Source organism: Zonotrichia leucophrys, chromosome 8 (genome assembly GCF_028769735.1).
Source record: "Zonotrichia leucophrys gambelii isolate GWCS_2022_RI chromosome 8, RI_Zleu_2.0, whole genome shotgun sequence".
In the NCBI taxonomy this organism is placed as follows: domain Eukaryota; kingdom Metazoa; phylum Chordata; class Aves; order Passeriformes; family Passerellidae; genus Zonotrichia; species Zonotrichia leucophrys.
In genome coordinates this window covers 15,441,948-15,461,906 of record NC_088178.1, presented here as the reverse complement: position 1 = coordinate 15,461,906, position 19,959 = coordinate 15,441,948, and the positions used below count along the sequence as shown (strand labels likewise).

At 36.7% G+C, this 19,959-nt stretch overlaps 1 protein-coding gene across 1 annotated transcript in view; it reads left to right on the top strand.

Annotated features, from left to right (window-relative positions):
• PKN2 (protein kinase N2) overlaps positions 1–19,959 on the top strand; it is a 54,761-nt gene that overhangs the window by 9,436 nt on the left and 25,366 nt on the right. The window contains exon 2 of the mRNA XM_064720147.1: positions 14,585–14,885. Within this exon, the coding sequence (XP_064576217.1) occupies positions 14,585–14,885 (301 nt within the window). The remainder of the gene's footprint in view (positions 1–14,584; positions 14,886–19,959) is intronic.

The window sequence follows — 19,959 nt, the reverse complement described above, 5'->3', positions numbered from 1 at the left end:
TGAAGAGACTGAGGTATTATGTACAGCTTGGTATGAATACATTTGTCAGTTAATGAGTAGCTCGATAAGTGTGAGACATTTGAATATTCAATAGGGAAATAAATCCCCTACAGTGATGAGTTGAATGTTTGCAATAGGAAAATATCTCTGAATGGTCACATGAGCATCAATTAAAGCACCACTTAGAGGACTTTGAACTACTGTGTACAAGATTGATTCTGTGTTTCAGAGGTCTAGCCAAATTTGGGGGAGAAAAGGCCTAAAAATCTTGTGCAGAAGTAAGAAGTTTGAGGTAACAAAGTGATTATATGTTTTCAATGTTCTTGTGTTGAATTAATTCCAAAATTATAAATTCTTATTCTCCTTGTACTTGCAAACCCTGAATGTATTCTTTTGTATTTGTGCTGTTGAGGTGAAAGATTATGTTTAAAATAAACAAGGAGATTGTTTTTGGTGATGCCCGGTGTTCCAGAGCTCTCTAGTAACAACAAGCTAATTTATGTAATGTAGGCAAGAAACTTTATGCCAGTCCTTAGAGAAATGGAAAAACACTTGCTTGGTTCTGTTTTTCTACCTTTCTTACTTCTCTTCTGCAGGAAGAGGAACATAACCACTTCCTTTTATGATAGATTTTAGGACTTGCCCTATTTGCATCACTGAGCTTACTAGATATGAGACTGAAGTTTCTTTTTCATCATTGTAATACATGTTATCACTTGGATTTTTGAGTAACATAAGCCCCAAAGCATCCAAATCTATTGCTGAGAATTTAGAAGGAATGCAAATTGACTGTGTGGCTTGTTGCTTTTTACAAGCACAATATGTAAAACCATCCACTGCTTTTCAACTCCATATGTTTATTTATATGGGAAGACACTGCAAAACAATGAAATGGAATATGTTTTAAGAGGATGTTTCCTTTATAGATGGATCTGCATATGGCATGACAAGATTCTTTCTTTCCTAATACTCAAATTGTGGAAGCTAAAATTATAAGATAAATTATGACAAGGAAGTGTCAGTTTTTCTGACAAGTGTTATTAACCTCTGCAGTTGTAAGGGTATGTGCTGCCTGCTGCCCATCCAGAGCATGTCGGGAATTCCATGGGCACAATCGGATGGGGAGACCCAATAGAGTGAAGCAGATGCTAGCAAAAGGTTACAGAAGCCAAAGTCAAAGTTTCAGAGACTTGTATGGAAAAATACATAAACAAGCATACAGATCTACAGAAGATTTAAAATCAGCAAGGCCTTTTTGTAGACATATTCTAAACTTAGTGACAGCAGCAGAAAAGTAAAAGTACTGTAAATCGTACATGCCTGACTACTCATGTAGCATTCTTGAACTGCTGCCCATTTGGGACTCAGCAATCTCCTTTAATGGAAGCATGTTTTCTTCAATATTTGAGTTTGTTTGTTGCTTATTTATAAGCTCATATGAAGCCCTTGTTTTAGGCTGAAAATGCCTGGATGTCAAAAGTTATGAGTTGCAAATGATAATATCCATAACTAGGGGTTCTCAGAAAGATTATTTAAATTTTGTTATTGAAACTTAACTCATTATTGAGGGAGTTTTCTTCAAGTTGCTATGATTTGCATCTTTGGTTTCCCAAGAGATGAGAACATGACATTTTGAAAATTAAAGCAGACAGTGCTTCAATACTAGAAAAACATAATTTCTATCAGAGGGTTTTTTAATTCTACTCTACTTCTTTATTCAGGCAAGTTAGTGTAAGTAAAACTAAGTATTTTTCTGTTGGGTGAAAAATTTAGTTTTAACTATTCATTTTTATCAAACTGGTTCATATATGATTCCTCAGCATATAAGCAAGCCATTTCACAAAGAAACATCTTGATCTGACTTTTTTCCTTTTCATTTTGTATGCACATTTTTCAAATGAGATATTAATCTGTGGCAAAGTACATGGCATTTATCAGCAGTTAATTTTTTGTTTTGGGGGCAACCTCCTTTCTTGAATTCTGCCTTTACTTGTCACATGCTACATAATGCTGAAACAAATTACAATTGTAAATTTAATTGCTTTAGAAATTGGTCTTTATCTGTATTGGGATTCTGCACAAGAGAGCAAGTGAATATATTCTCAAGTTTTAATTAAATTAATTCTAACAGGTTTTTTTTAAATCCTTAGAAGATTCTTAAGTGCAGGAGGGGTATCCAGTATCATCATCTATTTTTCAGGTTAGCAGCCAGACTAACTAATTTGAAGTGTTTCTTTTTGGTGGCAGTAACTCAGTGACACTGTCAGGGCAGTAGTTTCTGTGAAATGGAAATTGATGTCTTTAACTCCAGTGACATTCTTGAACTAGATGATGTTGGATATGAAAGAAAAGCAAGGGAGATCTAAGTTCTGCTAATGATCTCCCATTTTTGCAAATTTTTATTTCTTTCTACAATAGACTATACTGTTTTATGAGCTCAAAGGTAGCATTTCCTTTCTTTAGCATTTGCCTTCCTTCCCATCTGCTACTTTAATTAATTTAGTGTCAATTTAAGGTTTATACAGTATTTGAAGTAAACAGATTTTTAAAACTTAACTACAGGCATCCATAGATGTTTCTTTACTGCAATGAATATACTTAGTACAGAGTGAAATTCAACTGCTGAGAATTCCTGGAAACCTGAGATACAAAGGCAGTGAGCATTTTAGTGGCATATACTGGGAGTGAACAGAGCTGCCTCTTCCTCACTTGGGTTAGCTGGCTGTGGTTCTGGCACCTTCAAAAAATGGGGAGGACCTGTGCCTAGGCAGAAGCATTGGCTGCTGCACCCCAGAATGTTCATAATAATGCTGGTTCATTGTGTCCTGGCTGGGTAAAGCAGTGCAAAGGGCATGAAAAAGAAACCAGTAATGCTCAGAGAGGTCAGAGATGTTTAGAGTTGAGAGGATGGTAGCCTGACCTAAATATAGTATCTTAGCTTAATTTGGAAAATGGTGTGTACAGATTAGGACTGTACTTTACTTTTGTAGTTAAAATTCTTACACACCCCACCCACTCAGAATCAGCCCCTTCCAAGTGCAGTTAGAAAATAGCCACAACCACATAACACATTTCAGAATATGAAAATCTATTTCATCAAGTAGGAGTCATCTTCCTGCTGGTATTTTTCAGTCAGAAGTTAATTTGTGTATTTTTGTCTCCTAAAGATGACATGCTTTAGATTAGACAGGTCATTATAGAGGAATACATTGTAGATACTCTGGGGAATGCAGCAGGTTAACCATAAATAGCTTCTGATTGCAGTAGTTTCTTTCCTTAGCTTAAGGCAGTTCTTCATGAAGGTTTTGCTCAATGTCATATCTAGAGTATTTTTTGGTAGTTCTTAGTTATTAATAAAGCAGAATATTCTACTTTTGCTTAACGGATTTTTCATGCTACAGTTTCTAGTTTTCTACAGAGAAAATTGGAAGATTTTTCTCAGGCTGCTAAATGAAATGCCCCTGAACTGGAATGAAGTGGAAAACTTTTAGTCTTGAAGAAAAATGCCTCAAAAGTGATGAGCCTACCAAAATCAGATTCACATTAGCAACAAGTATTTCTAGGATGTTTTTTGAAATTGTGTATATAAAAACTGCTGTTTATATGTGCCCTGTAAAAATAGGGTGAGGCTTTTAGTGTTAAAAAATTGATCAATTTAGGATAAACATGTAACATACCACATTCAAGGTTCCATTCATATGATTGTGGCTGGAAAACACATAGACTGCATATGTAACCTTACCTACTCTGAAAATGGAGGAGTATTGAGATCACTAGCAAGTATGTCTTGTGCATTTTCTGAATACTCAGCAGTATAAAAAACAACTAATCTAGTGCCCTTGTAAGGTGAGACCTTTTTACCATTGTTATGTGTACATGGGTTCATGGGATATCCTTTAAGATTTAGTTTTATATGTATGTCTATACATGATGCACTGAAAAACTTGTTTTGTTCTGCTTTATTTCTGTTATGTTACAGGTCTCGTTGGTGCATTGGTTATTCTGAAACCACTGCTTCCCATTTTCTATTTAACTGATATTGAGCTGTGCTGGTAGCAAGAGCTAGGTGGAGAGGCATCCTATGCAAGTGTGTGTGCAAAACAGGAAACAGCTTACTTGGGAGATGGTGCTGAGGCTAAGCATAAAGAGTAACATTTGTTCAATATGCAGTAAGACATCCCTTGCTAAAATCCTAGGCTTTTATTCTACACTTTTCACTGTAAACTTCATATGTAAGTCATATGTTCATTTTAGGTCATAAAAAAGTAGATTTACTTAGAGTACTTATTACAGTCAATGGAGAATCAGGGCTCCTAAAAACTAAGAAAATGTAGAAAGGTTTTACAATCAAAGCTTTAGGCATATTTGTATTTAGAAATGTACTGAGAATTTTTTGCAATCCATGTAGGAAGTGAATTCACCTGCCTCTTTTTCGTTGCTGTTGCATATAGAGCAGTTAAGTCAGGCAATTTTCTTTTGGCTTCTGTTGCAGGTTAAGACAGGATACTATTTCTTCATTATTCTGTAATGCCTAGGGAATTCTTAAATAGAAAATGGACATTAAGAGCCAGTGAGAATCTTTCTACCATATTGTAAGGGTCAGAGGAAGAAGGGTTGCAAAAACACTATTTAAATGTATCACAATGTGCATCAGTGATGCTCTGTAGAAGTCTCAGACAAATGGAACATGAAGTAATGCTTCTATAAATAACCCTGTGTTCATACGTAAACTTTTACTGGAAGAGCATGGAATGAGATGCCTGAATCTCTACAAGTGGAATTTTGGGTGTGGCAGTCCCAGTAGGGAAAAGATCACTTTTCTACTGACCACCTGTAAAAGATGAGGAAAGGATTTAAGAAGACTTTCCAATTCTCCTTTTACTGGTGGAGGTGAAAGCAGGAGCAGGATTTCCAGCTGGTTGGAGTGTAGGCTGGGAACTTGAGTAACTTCAGATAAAACAACCTAAGCTACTGTGAGAGAGTTCTCAGTCCTAGAGTAGGAAGACACAGATCCTTAGTATAAATACAAGCATACATCCCTTTCCTGTGTAACAGACTCAGCTACCAAGCTGGGAAACCCATAAGCTCTGATGAAGCTGCTGTTGCACACAGTCCTAGAAAGCAAAAAATCTGGTTCCTTCACCAGGATCTAGTATTTAGCCACTTGGCCTCTTGCCTTATAAAACAGATGTTAGTATTATCTCTGATATGTATTGCTGCATTTATAATGTACAAAATAGTTGGCTGCTAAAGATGATGGCTTAATTAGAGTGGAATGTAGACTCTCAACTCTTCCATTAGTTTTGAAATGGCTAAAAATAGCTCCTGTAGAGCATAGTAAAGTAAAATGGACTAAGATATCAGTTGTTTGTGCTGAAAGTTGGAATTGCCAGAAACAAAGAAATTTGAGGGTTTTTCTTTTCAATTGCTAGTTATCCATCTCAGAAATTGAGATTTTCATACAGAGACCCCTTTATTGTACTTTTCAGATTAAAGAAATTGTGTATTGGTCTTCAGCAGTGTCCTGATGCTTGTTATTGAGAAATTCCTTTTTATTGTGAGGATTTGTTTTGCATCATTTCAATGTTTAAGATTTTTAACCTCCTCTGAAAGACCACAGAAGTTCCAGCTGTAATGATTTGTTTCTGTAGTAAGACATTTTAGCTTTCTTCTCTTGCAGTTCAGTTAAAGTGTGTTACATTGAAGTCCCACCACTTAACAGATGTGGCAACAGGTGATACTGTGATTTGTGGATGAGCAGAATTCTCAATCTGTTGCATTACCTGAGATAGATAATAATATCTTTTTAGTGGTAGCTATTATCTAATTCATTTTTCATTCATAATATACAAGAAAAATACCTTACCACTTGGGATTGGACCTGATTGTCATTAAGCATTAATAAATTAGAGTTTGGGTTCCTTGAGGTTTTATTTTTGTATTTCTGCATAGTAACTAAAACTCCTTCACAAGCAGAAGTTTACCCACACATTTTTATCTTAATGTTAACATTACAGCTGTTGAAAATATATGGTTGCAATAAATGGTAGCTTCTCTTCAAAGTAAGCATGTTTTTGGATGCATGCCCACCAAATTATCACCTTTGTACAGTGTGCATTGAGTATGAGGAGGAGTTATCAAAGTCATAAGACATGATTTTGACTCGTGTCTGTTGACTTGACCTTTTAACCTTTGAAAATCTCTTCTACCCAATTAAATACCACATCCTGTAGTTTGGATAATGTAGTGACATTATTTTTTCAAACATCTTGAGGTACATGTATAATATTACTCTACTCTGAATGTTAGACAAAAACAGGTAAATGTTTTGAATGAAATAAATGCAATAAACATATTTATATTGGGGTTACCTGGAACAAAATTATGCTAACTTTCAGTAGCAGCAGAAATTTTTGACTTTAGGTGTTTGCTTTAACATGCACTTCAGCAGATCCCTTACTGGTTGAGATGGAAGCAGCATGGGGAAGAGGGAGAGTGTTTCTCCCTGGTGGACTGATTAGTTTCTGTATTACTTATACTTAGAGGCAAATTCACCACACAATATTTGCATGACCTTACCTTCATCTGAAATAGTTCTGTTTCCTGAGTAACTTATGGTATACTTCAAGCACTTCAAAGCATTGTAACAAATGCTTGCACCAAACTTGAGCTTAATGTAACAGAGAGATCAGTCAAGTCAAATGGAGACAAATCTTGTGATAAGAATTTCTCTCAAGCCCCCTTCCTTGTTCCAGTCTCTGGCAGTAATTCAAAATGAGTGTATGAATTTCTGAAAGAAATGGATACCATGGATACCCCTATGTAGGGTTTGCCAAGTGTATTAAAATACAATGTATTTTAAATACATGCTGTATAAATTAATAAAATAAATTTAGGCCATTAGGATGAAGTTGTTCATTTATCTATATAGTAAAGAAAACTGCAGGTGTTCTCATGAGAAAAACCCATGCAATTCTTATGGGATTTTTGAAAGTGTATAAATTAACAAGAAAAGAAAAAAACCCCAAAATTCACAAATACCTAAGTCCCTCACAATACATAGTTTTGCTATCAGTTTTAAAATTTAAGGAGTTTTTATTTTAATGAAGCCTCAAGCTGTCAAAACACATAAGAATCCTCATTTCTCTGCTATTTACTAGTTCATATTTTCATATATTTATGTCAGATTTTTATGGGATCTAAAGATTCTTTTCACCAAGACATTTCTCAAAAGAACACTAAATTTTTTAGTTCAAATTTAGAAAATGCAGAACAAGTTTGTGCATGAAATTCCTGTGTTGGCAGTAGGAGGTAGGACACAGATACCTGTCTGTTTTTGCTGCCCAGTCCAGTGCAGTAAGTGTACAACTCCAGCATCTGTGGCTGAGGGACTTAGTCTTGCAATATTTTGTGCTCCTGTGAACTTGCCTCTCTTTCATTTGTTCAACTGTCACTTAATCCACCTGTTTTCCTTATCTTTTAAAGGGGAGTGTATATATTTACCACATTATTAATATATGATAATGTTACAGGCATTAGATGAGAAATTATCATTTCAGTGCTTTGATTGCCTGCATCTTGGTGAGGCTGCATTTTAGGGGAATTACTTCAGTCTTCTTGGCACGGTTCTATGATACATCATTATTGGCGATATTTTCAGCATGCACTATGGTATTAACATTTCATAAAATCTTGTTCTCTGTACCTTGAAAGGGACTGTTTGTATTTTGGCATTTAATAGAGCTTCACCTACCATATGTGGTCTGCTTGAAATCATACTGTTTACATAAAAAGCAATTTTCTTCTGAGTATGTTATTCTCATATTTGATGAGAAGCTAAATGAAAACTAAGCAAAGTCTCAGAGAATGGAGAAGTGGCATTATTATAGCCATAATTTCATATCCTGATCTTCTTGGGCACATGTTAATAAAGGTTGTGACAGCAGTCCCTATTGATGGGAACTAGGATTTTGCTGTTTCTTTTGCACATCTGAAACTACAGAGGGGAAGTTTTGTTTCCACTGTACTGGGCTCTATTGGAATTTTTTGGCTTGGAGTCGGAACTTCAAGTTAGAGATAGAAGTTTGGAAACCGCTGAAGTGTTTGTACCACGCCTGTTGCCAGAATATGTGGTCATGCTTCTTGGATACTGTAGCCATTTGCTGGCCTCCCATCTGAGTGCTCATCACCTGTGTCGTGCCATAGCCTCCATCAAGCTTTTTCATTGTGAGGAACTGGGTGAAGTCATTGACATATGACACGTGAAGTCATATGGCATTGAAAGAAAATCTTCAGTGTGAAGCTTTTCAGTGTGAAGATTTTCTTTCAATGTCATATTTCCTTGGAAGCCTCTTTGCAAGTTCTTCTCCTTGTGTAAAACTATCAGGAGCTCCTGCAACAAGAAGCAGCTGAAGGCAACATTTCTTAAAATGTTTTCTTTCCCTTCTGTAGCAAAGTCTCTCTCTCTTATGTCCCTTTCTATCATTAGTGTTGGCACAGCTCTGCATGGACACAACTTCTAGTTCTGTAAGCAAGTCCTTACTGCAGTTAGAGTACCTTTGGGTGCCATGCTCTTTGTGTTAGAAAATTCTGGCTGAGTCAGGGATTTTTTGATGGTTGGAATGGTGGACGATAGCAAGGACTCCACAGGGAATTTGATTACCTGTTTAGATGGGGTGTTTTGGCTGAGTCAGGCCGCACAGGTTTTCATTCAGGAGCTGTAGGACCAACTGCTGCAGCCCAGCACCTATTGTGTGAGTGAAAGCAAATGTTCCCTTTAAAGTATTCATCAGGACAGCAGTTCAAACTGGGAGAGCATAGCAGAGGTGACCAGCTGATTGAGGACTTCCCTATTTAAGGAACACATTTTTCCCTTTTTTAAAATCAATTTAATCTCTTACAGATGCAGTTGGGCACTCGCTGTTTGTGCACAGGAATTGAACCCCATTTAATCAGTGTCCTACTTGAATTCATCCATGTATAATGTAGTGGACTGTGGATATTTCTGCCTTAAACAGCCTCTTGTTACAAAGCAGAAAGCTGTGACTTAGATTAAATTTAAATCCTGATTTGTGACATGTTAGCACAGCAAACTAATGCCAAAATCTATTAAGCCTCCAAGTGGGGGGTTTTTACAGTTCTTGACATTAGGTGAGTGCTGAGATCTTGACCACAATCACATTTGCTTCTGAGTAGGAGGAAATAGCCCATGTAGTTCCAGTAATGCAGACAAGTCGTCACATCTGGTTTTATGAATGACTTCGGGGGGAAGCGAAGTTTGCAATTGATTAACATTGTTTGTAAAATAAAAGACTACTCTAGTCTTAGGAATTAGTGTAGAGAACTTTGGGAACCTTGGCAGTTAGCTCAGAAAAGCAGCTTTTTTCCTTTTTTTTTTTTTTCCTAAAAATTATTCAGAAAATTATTATATTAAGATACCTAGTAGTTCCAAAGTTATACTTCTAGCTCTTCAAAATTAAATTACATGTTAATAAACATTTTGTCTTTCTGGGTAATGATAACTTTTTAAATCATACATAAGATGAAAATCCTATTTTTATATAGCATTTTTTACTATATTTGTCAAACAGGTTTTTAATTGTCTCATTGTCTATTGAAATGATTGCTAAAATTCAAGAGCATATAAAAAGAAATGCTAATACTTTCAGGAAAAAATGTAAGCAGTTTTACTGGGAGTTTTGATATGGTCTGGTTTGGGATTTTTTCTAAATGCAGGTTTAGTGTGTGCTTGTAGCACATCAGTGTAAAAGGTAAATAATATTGTGCATGAGCTCTCATCAGCTGTTAAGTGTGGTTTGGTTTAAGACTCCACTTAGCTTTCTATAACAACTTCTAACAGAAATGAGCCCTTGTAATTCTTGCTCTAATCGATATTCTCTACAATGAATATATGGTATAGCACAGTCAAGTTGTACTGTGATCTTTGGAACAAGTCTTCAGGAGTTACTAATGCCCAGAGTTTTAGTGTTATCTTCTAAGAGGGAGCAGTTTGAGAATCTCATTTAGAATTCAAAGCCATTTGGTTTACACAACTTAAACAGATTCCCTGCTATGTTCAGCTTCATGGTACTCTCTTCAGCAGTACCATTGCCACTGCTGTGCAGTTTGGATGTTTTATTCTTAAATAGGATTTTGGTGGTAAATGCAGTATATCAAAGCACCTGCTTCACCAGTTGTTCGGTTCAGAACTGATCTGAAGCAAAAGTGCAAGCCCCACATGGTTTTCATAAACAGTATTACTACTCTTTTTCACCACACCAGCCAGAATCAACTGTATTATTAAAAGACATGCTCAGACCACTACTCATTATTTTCAGCGACTATACTTAAAACATTTCCCAGAAGTACAGAAGTTGAAGGCTGGCATCTTGAATTAATCTATGTAAATAGATGGTCTTTGAGCCAGCAATCAAAGTGAGGTTAAGCCCTGTGCCATGGGAAGTCTGCATAAATGGGCTCTTTTTTCCTTCTTTTTTTTTTTTTTTTTAATCAAGCAGTAGTTTCTTATGTGTGGTTGTTGATAGTTAATTGTGGTGAGCATATCTTGAGTTTCATTACACACTGAAATGTTTCAGTGATTTGCAGGGCTCAGAAGCATGTATTTAGCAGAGAGGTGTGCAGTGCTGCCTCTCAGTGCTGTCTGTGCCTCCCATGGTGGGTGGGTGCTGCTGCTCAGGCCGAGAGCCAGGTCCCCAGCAGCTTGTGTGGCACAAGGGGAAAGGATGCTGTGCTGGGCTGTCCAGTACTGGCAGCACCCAGCAAAGATTGGCCCCTCTCTTTTAACCAGCAGTCAAAACACTACAGAATTTAAAAAGAAACTGAGAATCAGTAACTGGCTGCCCATTCTGTTGCCTTGGATTGTAAAGCAATGAGGCCTGTTCTCGCTTCTGCCAGCAAGAGTGGTTTAGTCATTATCTGTTCTAGAGCATTTCCACTCTTAAGATATTTTATGTTCAGAGGGAGAGTAAAGGGAAGAGTTGTGCAAAAATTCATTGATAGCTTCTTGGTATACAGAATGTGAATGGTTTCTTCTGTTTTTGCACACTGCCTGCTTGAGCACTGCAGAGAAAAGAATTTGGGCCTTGTCCCTAATTGTTGTTTCTTTTTACACTTAATTTTCAGGTTGAGTGGGCAGAGTACCTATAACCTAAAGGATGTGAGGTTTATCATGGGAAGAAGTTTATCCAAATGAGAAAAATCATTTTTTGAAAGAATATTCAACTCTAAGCAGAGACTTGGTAGTACATTCTCATCTAACAAAACTGGAATATGCTGTATTTTAAATAACTTCAGTTTAAAAGTATAGTTTTCAGTTTGGCATTTGGGAGGTGCTTTTCTTAAAGAAAAAAATCCTACCTCATTTCTACTACTGACTTACTATTAGACGTTAACTATTAGACTGATTTAACTATCAGACGTCCTGTCCTGTGCCATTGTGGACATTATCTTCATCTTAAACTGGAACACTTTTGAGGCTGCTCATCTTTGCAGCATGAGGCTCTGTCTCGCAGCTTTGCTGCATCTCAGCAGCAAAGCACGTTAGTGCAGGGCCAGAGCAGCTTCCCTTGCAGAACACAGCGCTGCTCTGCCTTCACAGTGACCTTCGGGGCTCACCGAGTGCACAGGTGCCTCCTTGCAAGAATTTATTTCACTGTGACCTTTGTGCCAGGTGACACATCTGGATAACTAGGTGAGAATACTCCTTGCTCAAAAGTGTAATTAACTCTGGATGACAGGAGAGACAGAAGGAGTATCATCAGTGGCTTTTGGGGGGATTTAAAAAAGAATGTTTAAGTGTACAGGCAGTGTGACCAGCTTGCAGTGTTAGCACCCACACTGTTGAACTCTACTGTCTCAAAAGCAGATTGAAGAAGACAGGTCTGTCCTGAAACCCTTAAATCCAGGGAGAAAAATGCTGCTGAGACTACTCAGGCTGAGGAGAACTTCAACTCAGTACTGCAAATTCCAAAGGCAAATTACTAATGATCATGGAGATTTAATTTCATTGAAGGCTTACTAGGGACTCTGTCTGGAACAAGGGCTCCAAAAACCTTTTTATGGGAGAACGTAACAACATTTTAACAGATGGGATATAGGGCTTGTAGAGGGATAAAAACCTCCCCTGTAACAAAATACATTATTGTTCAATGGATGAACAATTAACTGAAGTCTCTTTAGTAAACCCCAGTGAATAATATTTCTGAATTATTTATATCTTAATTACATTGTTCTGTTTGAGAAGTGTGCATTCTTGGCATAATTTTAGCAAACTTCAGGTGCTATTACAGCATTGAAAAAAAGGTTTTCTTTTGGGTTTTGGTGGTTATTTGATTTGGGGTTTTTTACATTTTTCATTTGTCTTTCTCCTATGAACTTTAGAAAGTATAATATCCTGCTTTAAGAAAGCACGTGATACATAAGTTTATTTCTAGAAAGCTTGCAGAACAGGCATGAAAATTGTGGTGGAAAAATAAATACTTTTTATTCACAAACGTTATTTAATATCTCTTTCTTTAAAGGCTGACTAGTAGCATACAAATCTTGTCTTTTTTTGATGTCCTCAATTTTTTTGTGTTAGAAAGACAGGGAAATCTTAATCTGATTTGGATATACTTACTACTTAAATAGTTTGCCATACAGTTGTTAAATCAATTTATTTTCTGTTTCAGTTTTCTCAAAACTAAACACTCAACTCATGGTGGATGGCTTCCTTCATTTCAAGAACCTTTGGACTAGTTGCTCATTGCTATTGATTATTCTATTTTATTTTTTAAAAATCAATTCTGTTTTATGTGCCTATATATGGAAACAATGCCATGTACTTCCCAGTACAGCTATAAATAGCCTCTCCACATATGCATAATTATTTATTTTAATCTGCACTGACAGAAAAGCACTCACAAGTGTACTTTAAGTAAATTTGCATGGTTTTTTCCCTTTCATTTCTAACTCACTTTGCCATTTCTAAATTGCTTTCTTGTTCTCTCTTTTACTGATAGTCAAATTCTGTGGCAAGATGGTGGTTCTGACTACTTTGAATATTTAAGAATCTTTGAGTTGTTAACTTTTTGTACTAAAAGTAGAATCTGTGGGTAGACAAGTTTTAATGAGAGACTCGGGAAACATGGGAAATTGTAGTTGATGACTAGTAGATAGGATCTTGCTTATGGAAGGCAGTATTGCTGGAATATGCAGGGATTGAAATAGTTTGACCAGCATTGTCTGTTGACATGTAGGGTCCAGGCACAACCTTCGTGATACAAATTGTTTTGAAAACCAAGTTACTGTAGGGTGTCTGTAGTAGTTTTGTGTTCTGGACATTCTTCAGTTTATTAGCCTGGTGCTGTGCTCCATGAACTCCCTCCCAAAAGTTTTCTTCTGTTTACTGTGATACTAACTGATTTTATGACAAAAACTTTCTACACTTTAATTATGCCATAAAATGCCTTTTGTTCACCCTGTTTTTCAGAAGTCAAGGCAACTTCATCATAGTGTTTAAGAAATTTTGGTGGAATTTTGGTCTTTTGGGTAGTTACATGCAATTCAGGCCAGACATTTATTAAATAATTCTGAGTTAGGATGGGTTCAAATTCAAGTTCAGGAGAATCTTTCTTTGATCTTCACTCATTTACCTCTAGCTGGAATTTTTTGGGTAGGAGCTAATGTCTGCTCATCGTCTGGGGTCTGTGCATAAGGCACACAAATCTTGTCACATATGTAATTAATTGTATATGAACTTCACTGCTGTAGGTTCTATAATGTGCCCGTGTGCTCCTACTTCTCAATGATATGTGAATGTAAAGTAGGCACAGTTATGACCCCCTGTGTACTGGGGCTCTGAAGACTTTTCATCCCCTGCTCCCTTACTACAACAACTCCTGTTCCATTATTGCAATTTTTTTTTTTCATTTCAGCCTAGCTTGCCTGCACAAGAAAATAAGATTTGGGGTTTTTAATGATTATTACTTTTAAATGAAATTAATTTTTATTTTGAAATAAAAAAAATTCTTTACTTGAAGGATTAAAAAGACTTGATAAATGTCTTTCCAGTAAAAGCTTGAGAAATCCTTATAGATATGCCAGTATTTCTTTAAACAACTGCAAGTATCACTACTTTTTTAACAATCTTTAAAATGAACCTATTATAAAGAATGAATAAAATTTCCCCATAGATTATAATTATTAGAAATTAGTCTTCTTTCCTCTATCCATCTTGTCTATTAAAACACAAATTAAATCTATAAAATCACAATCATGACTCATTAGCTCTGAGGCATATAACTGCTAGGCAAGCAGCCATGACAAATACAAAAGTATTTAAATCTCTTGCTGTTAAAAATAGGCATAGTAAAGACGTCGCTCAATTTAAAATACATCTGTTGTAAAATGTAGCTCCAGTTAACATCGTATCTTGTGCTATTGTTGCTTTCGGTCAATGTGAGTGTAAGCTGAGGTTAGGGAATGGCCTTACAGGGTTAACTACAGACCTGAGTGCTGGGCACTGTAAGTGTGTGTTGTCAGAAACAGTGTTGCCTGGTGATTATATTACTGTTTTTCTTCCTAGGGGGATGCCAAAGGCCTTGTAACCTCTGAGAATGTGAGCACTGGCCAGAAGTTGGACTTCTCAGATACAATGGTACAGCAGAAGCTGGATGAAATAAAGGACCAAATCAAGCGAGAAATAAGAAAGGAACTTAAAATCAAGGAGGGAGCAGAGAACCTCAGGAAGGTCACAACGGATAAAAAGAACTTGGCATATGTGGACAACATTTTGAAAAAATCGAATAAGAAGTTAGAAGACTTGCATCATAAGTTACAGGAGCTAAATGCACACATTGTTGTAACAGATCTCGAAGATGTTGCAGGTACCACACATTACTGTGAAATCACTTTTTCTTTATAGCTGAGATAAGCTCTCCCCATTTCACTTGAAAAATTTGCTTTGTGAACGAGCAAATCTATAGCTAGTGAGCTTGTTACTTATGTATGTCTCTTTGTTTTGACTCACAAGTCAGTATCCAGTACCTTTGAGTTTAAAATTCCTTCCCAGGGAACAGTGTCTTTTATGGATTATGAGTTCTTCACTTTCAGTTCTTAGCATACTAAAATATTTTCTCAGTCATTGTAATGTTTCCTAGTAACTTTTCTCTGTGTGAAAGCAAATTTCATGAGCTCTTCCAGTGACTTTCTCTGAATTACACTGTAGACATCAGAATTGATGCACCACTTTATTCAATGCAGGAAAAATTACAACATTCATACTTAAAAACTTTTGTTAGGTTTTGGTTTTTTAAACTTAACTTAGAAAATGTTTTTCAGTTGTGCTGTTGTTTAACTTAACAAACATTTCTTACAGTGACAATTCTTAGAATTTATTTATTCTCCAGTCTTTTCCACAGCAAAGCTACTATATTAAAGACAGTTTGAAATTGTTTTCACAGAATGGTTGTAGTTGATGGTTTTAATTAGTATTTTCTGTGGCATGGCAGCGACTCAATACTAATTTTGAATGTATTTTTTAAAAATACCAGGATTGGTATTTTAAGATGGAATGTTGTGAAAGTAAACAGTCCTCTTTGAGCTTTGTGGAATGGCCTGGGAGATACTGCCAGCATGGTGATTTCACATTGCACAGACTCTTCTTGGCAAAATGTTAATGGTGTGCTCAAGCCATTGAAGATTCATGTGAAGTGAATGCCAAGCCTGAGGAAGCTTGGGCAGTGGAATAAAGGTCTGCAGCATCCTTGTGATGCAAGGTTGGTCACAGTGAGAATTTAGGAAACAGTGGTAGGTGATGTCTGCAGTTCATAGTCTGGCCCAGTGACACACTGCAGAGGTGTTCAGGTGGCCATGGTGGCCTGTGCTGGATTCTCTTTGGCATTTCATCTGTGTGAGGATACAAGAGGTGGAGCAGGGACACAGCTGGAGCCAGTGAGGCTAAGTGGTTGCTGCAGCATGAAATGGAAATGAATGCAATCATGTATGCTTCCAGATAGCCACTGGGCTTTTGGTAGGCATGAAGCATTCTGTTCCATGTCAGATCAAGTTTATGAAAATCTGCTTCAGTGTTGACAGGACTGTGGCTTTTAAAGAAACAGGAAGAGTGGAACAGAAAGAGAATTGTATACAAACTGTGTATAGACCAAATATTAAAAATCTGTGCAGATACAACTTGCAAAATTCATCTAGCAGTATAACTTGAAAAGTGGATGAGCACAGAAATGCTCTTGTTGGAATGCTTCCTTCCAGTGTAGCATTTTTAAAAGCCTTATCATAATGAGTTAATGAGTAATATTGTCATTGTGCATGTCTTGGGAAATGCAGGAGGGATTCAAAGGACAAAAGATCATGTGCTTGATCTTATGTGCTTCTACGTGCTTTTGATGTGTGCTAAACTTCTTAGGACTGTTTTTAAATTCCATTCTGTTCTAGGTGTTAGTGGTAGATAGATTGTACAGTCTTAATCATGGAAAGATGCAAGAAAAAACTTGAAAATTTGGTTGAGATCTTTATATTCTCTGTAAAGTATTGCATCAGGTATTCCCATGCAAGGCCCATTTAAATAGACTATTTTGCATAATCTTCATGAGGGGGGGAAGAAAAAGTAATCTTTAATTCTGTTAATACCTCTTTTTAGATAAAGATTTGGAAGCACCCACCCTCTGAAGTTGAAGTGCTTGAGTTTTTTGTAATGTTTGCCTTGTATTTTAAGTGCTTGTCTCCTTCCTCATTCATGGTCAGTAGTACATGGAGGGGGAGCACTATCAGTAAATGTTGTCTGTCTTGAGACAAACGGATGCAAGTCATTTTGGTGATATTTTGATTTTTAATACTGAAGCCTTAGGCTTGACTTAAGGTATTGGTGAGCTTGACCTTCACAAAATAAAGTTGGTAACATAAAAGTTATGGCATGCCAACTGTGTGTGTGTGCATGTGGATATATGTGTACACACACACACACATGGTATTGAGGAAGTACAGAGATACATAACCCTAAAGGTGACTGCATCTGACATAAGATACCTCAGTGGACAGGTCACAGATACCTCACTTGGGCAATTCTTGCTTTTGCTAAAATAGGCAGTGAATTTAATAACCATTGACTGGTCAATATGGGAGCTGCCCAAAAAGTCCACTGAATAAAAAGGTTATCTTTATTCAGTGTTACTGCTTTTCACTTTAACTTGTGTTTGACCTTCTTCTGGTCACTTAGTAACAAGTTATATAAAAGAGGTGGAAATATATGGGAAATTTTTAGACTGTGCAGATCATGAATGCTGGAAATAAGGTAAAGAAGGTTCAAGAGCTGTATGAGTCAAGGTCTGTCTTCTCTTTGTGTACTTTAATACATTTCAGTATTAAAGCCCTGTGTTTTTCCCTGTGTGACAGAATATTCTGGGTAAGTTTTTTCAGGTTCTAAAGTCAGGATTGAGATTCACTGAACTGATCTCTTTGACTTGTCAGGCCTGAACTGTAAAGATTTTTTTGACTTTTTTGTTGACTGGTTGAAAGACCATTTTGGTAACTTAGAACAGTCATTTAATCTTCTTGTGTTCCTGTATCTGAAAAGTGGGTGTGAACATATATTTGTGAAGTGCTCCCAATATAGAGCTGAGAAATGCTACACAGGCTGTTGTGGTTCTTTCTATTGCTTATGGTATCAAGCAGTAACTTGTATTACTTTTTAACAAGCCACTAATTTTTATCTGTTTTAATAACATTCCATTCCAAGCAACTTTAGATGTTTTTGTGGTAGTTTGCCTAGAGCTGAAAGATCACAATTATTTGAAGAATTGGTACTAAACTTTAACCAGAAAGTGCAGTTTGCCAAACAGCTTTATTAGAGCATGTGAGGGTAGATTTGACAGTGCGTATGTGATTCAGAAACAACTTTTAGCACAACATAGGTGTACTTTACCTTATAGGGATTGCTGATGAATCTAAGTTTGTTTTAGAAGTGGGACTTTGTACCCAAGTCTGCCCTTGTTGTGCAGTGTATTAGTCATGCAAGAATGTGGAATTCTAAAATTTGTAGGTCAACACTTAAAAGTGAAGCAGAATCCAGCAACATAAAAAGAGTAGGACAAGCATAGCAACCATTATTGCTGGAAGTCTGAGAGATGTAATGTGTCCCATGGGGATGATTACTTCTGTTTCAGAGATGAGGAAATGTTGTGTCTAGAAAACATACTTCTATACAACAGCAAAGACTGAATTGGTGGATTTGTGTTTGTGTCAAAAGCAGCAGTACAGATTGTGCTCTCTAATATGACTCAGTGTAAGACTGAAATAGCTTACCTACAGCAAGTTACTGATTTAATTAGACATGTAGCTAATACATAGAGAACCTATAAATTGGCAAATTGGTCTGTTTTATAGAGCTGAATTTAAGGGGGATAGAGAAGTGTAGTGATAGGAAAACCTTTGAGTGAATTGATAAAACTGGATAAAATATGGACAAAACTAACTCAAAGACAAGTTAATGCCTTTTCTTCCATCCTCCTAACTGACATGGAAGCTATCCACTTTACATCAAACTTGGCTGTAGGCATTGCAAAGAAAATAAATTATTTTTTAAAATAATATGATTAGCTGGCTGTTTGGGGGATTTCTTTGTCCTTACAAATGACTAGGTTAATCTGTTGGACACCAAAGTATCCACATAAGACCAATTACTGGAAACTGGTAGAGGTAGCAACCAAACTGATAATAGGTAGTGACTTTTTAGATAGCAGACTCCACCTACAAACTCATATCCATTGGAATTTCAGATAACTTTGGGAGCCTTAATAGAATAATATTATCTATGCAATTTGAAAGAATCTCATGTCACTTTATTAGTAGTTAAAATTAGCTGCTACCTAGTGGAAATTCAGCTGAACTTCAGAAGTTTCCAGGAGGTCAGCACTGGATGTTTTCTGAGTGCAGAATGTCCCCTGCTGCCTGGGGCCTACTGATGACTTAGTTCCAGTGCTGATCCAACCTTCTGACTGCCTGAGAAAAGCCTGGCAATGCATCTTCCTTCCTCCCTTCAGCAATGCCTAAATGCATTGCAGGTATTTCTGTGGGGTATGGCACTGAGGAGGCTAACTGCAATTAAATATCCTCAAATAAGATTAAAATTAACTGTTTACCAAAGGTACTTGCTGCTAATTGAGTACTTAAGCAGCAAGCTGCAGTACCATCTGGGAACCCAAATTCAGAAAGTTATGTGGGATCCTCGATTTCACACTGAGCTTACTGAAGAAATACTATATGTAGCATCTGGGGAGGAGATCCCAAAAGAATGAGCAGCAGTCTCAGAAGAGTTGAGTTATGTAACTGCTCTTTATAAATATAACTTAGATAGCAGTGATGGGTAAATACGATTTAGAAGCAAGAAGTTTTTGCTGGTGAGCACTGTACAAACTCAAACTGAAAAGGTTTTCAGAAGAGCAAAGAGCACTGTTCATATGAGCATTTCAGACTGAAAACTGCAATTGTCCTCATGTAATCCAAATATTAAATTAAAAATCATCCCTATTAACTTATTTTAAGTTTGGTGAGTATATTTTTATGAAAACGGTATTTTAGATGCTAGGGAAGCAGCACTGTAGCTCTTCCAGCAGCCTGCCTGTGTGCTAACAAGTTGCACAAAACTCACTGGTGTTAAGCAACAACATTGATAGTTGTTGAGCATAATAAGATGCCTATTTGCTTGAGGTTGAGTTCACTTGAAATGCATCTGTTGCTTCACTCCATACTCACTGTCAAGAACAATATTTGGGTCTGGGAGCCCGAACCGTACCCCAGCAAAGCCCTTGCTGTCCTATGCAAAGCTGTACTTGAATGTATCCAAAATGGCAAGTCTTGTACTGCCCTTATTAATCAACAAATGGGGCAACCTGGAAAATCTCTTCTGTTCCCCAGTCCCTACTTTGAGTGAAATATCAATTTGGT